Genomic DNA, 1,792 nt, shown 5'->3' with positions numbered 1-1,792 from the left:
AGCAAGAGAGAGAGAGGGAGAGAGAGAGAGGGAGAGAGAGAGAGAGAGCGAGAGAGGGAGAGAGAGAGAGAGAGAGAGACCTGAAAAGAGAGGGAGAGAGAACAAGCTTTTTTACTGGGGGGAAACGTTTTGAGCTTCAACATGGCCTCGCTGTGATATGTATGACGTTGGTATATTATCTCTCCCTAAATCTTTTGTCCTGTCTTGTCTTTTAAGTATGCCTTGTGAATAATTGCTTGAGTGAAATTGTTCATAAAGAAATGTTTTCTATTTAAGTGTGCATGCCTGTGTGCATTCTCCATCTATGTGACGTTCATAGAGCAAGCTCTGCTTTCCTTACCAGTGACTTCTCTGTGGTGTCTTGTCTACATTTTCTTGAAAACTACCTTTAAATTCCATTAGTGAATTTTAGTCAAAATTTCTCTCTTGCCAACCAGAGTGCATTTGGGTTTGTTTGGGGCCGGTGGGGGGTGTTGTGAAGGAAGGAGTTTGTGGAACAGCATGATGAAATTTTGGTGCCCAAGAAAGGCAGTCTTGTACTAGATGTTTAGAGGGGGAAATACCAATGTAATAAATGGATTTAGGGGAAATGATTTTTTAAAAATTCTGTAATGAGAGGCAAAAAGTTGGGAAGTGATGCAGTGGGGTTCCTTGAGGTGGCAATTGGTGACTGTGTCCTTTGAATCTCAGTTTACTGTACAGGGTTCATGGTTTCCAATTTGAAAAGAAGTCACCTTTAAAACATGTTTTACAGCCTTAAACGTCAATTTCTTTGGAATCATGCAATGGAACATAAAAGTATTCTCTGGTGTATTGAATTGGCAAGAGAGGACTTTGACAGGAGACGTTGAACTCCGTTTTCCAGAGATTGTACCCCTGGATTTGAGTTGGAGGATTTTTCTATGTCTAATCTAGAAAACAAAAGCCATTTTTTTTAACCTACCTTGGGAATAATTGTGTTGAATATGATCCTTTGGTGCTAATCTCATTTGTAATGTTATTCTTGAACTACATTTTTAAAGAACTTGATAGTGCTGTGAGAAAGTGGTGGTGTTACTGTTTGCATCCTTGTTTGTTGCTTTAAGAGCAGAGGTATCTCTAATTGAATAATCTCCATAACTGGAAGTACGTAATATGTTAAATTAAGAGTTTTGAGCACCAAGAAAAAAGTCTGGATGGAATTGGATGAGAGCTTGGGAAACATGAGCTGGCAGCAACATTCCTATTTGAAATAGGTCTTCTTGTGTATCATATGGTAGTGGTAATGGTTGTTGTTATTGCTGTTATTATTTTTATGTTTATTTTTGCTGAGAAATCTCTTGGCAAAGCTAGGAAATTGACTGTGATTCCACTGTGCATAATACATTTTTTCTCCCTTGCTGATGTAGGCAGATCTTCCTCATTGCGTTGCTTACCTGTTTTGAAATAGTGCTATTTTTGGTTCATGTAGCAGTGAATCAGGGCACATACACATATACACACATGCTCCCCCTGCACTCATGTAGGCGGCTGCTCCTGTGTGATGTGCAGATCTGCTGGCATTATGCTGTCAAGTTCTATGTCCTGTTGTTCAATCTCTTTGGAAATGATTATGAAGGGAGCTGGGATGTGAAGTGGGGAGGGATGTTCAAATTGTCCTGACCACAGGACTCGGTATTATTTCATGCTGTCAGTATAGGTTTTGAGGCTCAAAACCAGCTGTCTGACTGGGTAAGAAACTGAGGTGTGTGTGTGTGTGTGTGTGGTTTTTTTTTTTTTCATTTGGTACCATGGTATAAGTGTGATCTGGGGA

At 39.8% G+C, this 1,792-nt stretch overlaps 1 protein-coding gene across 4 annotated transcripts in view; it reads left to right on the top strand.

The window, feature by feature from the left end:
• Arhgef9 (Cdc42 guanine nucleotide exchange factor 9) overlaps window positions 1-1,792 on the top strand; it is a 209,908-nt gene that overhangs the window by 31,464 nt on the left and 176,652 nt on the right. The window contains exon 1 of one of the 4 annotated variants that reach the window (XM_010632213.3): window positions 87-159. The exons of 1 other annotated variant lie outside the window; for it this stretch is intronic. Coding sequence is in view for 2 of the 3 variants with exons in the window: in XM_019208685.2 (XP_019064230.1) it covers window positions 162-170 (9 nt within the window). In the remaining variant the exon portion in view is untranslated. Of the gene's footprint in view, window positions 1-86; window positions 171-1,792 lie in introns of those variants that run through there. 2 more of the 4 variants (XM_019208685.2, XM_033760161.1) reach the window with 2 other exon arrangements.

Source organism: Fukomys damarensis, unplaced genomic scaffold, assembly GCF_012274545.1.
Source record: "Fukomys damarensis isolate Sample0158 unplaced genomic scaffold, DMR_v1.0_HiC HiC_scaffold_39, whole genome shotgun sequence".
Taxonomy (NCBI): Eukaryota; Metazoa; Chordata; class Mammalia; order Rodentia; family Bathyergidae; genus Fukomys; species Fukomys damarensis.
Note: the sequence above shows the minus strand (reverse complement) of the source record. Positions and strands in the feature narration are given on the sequence as shown.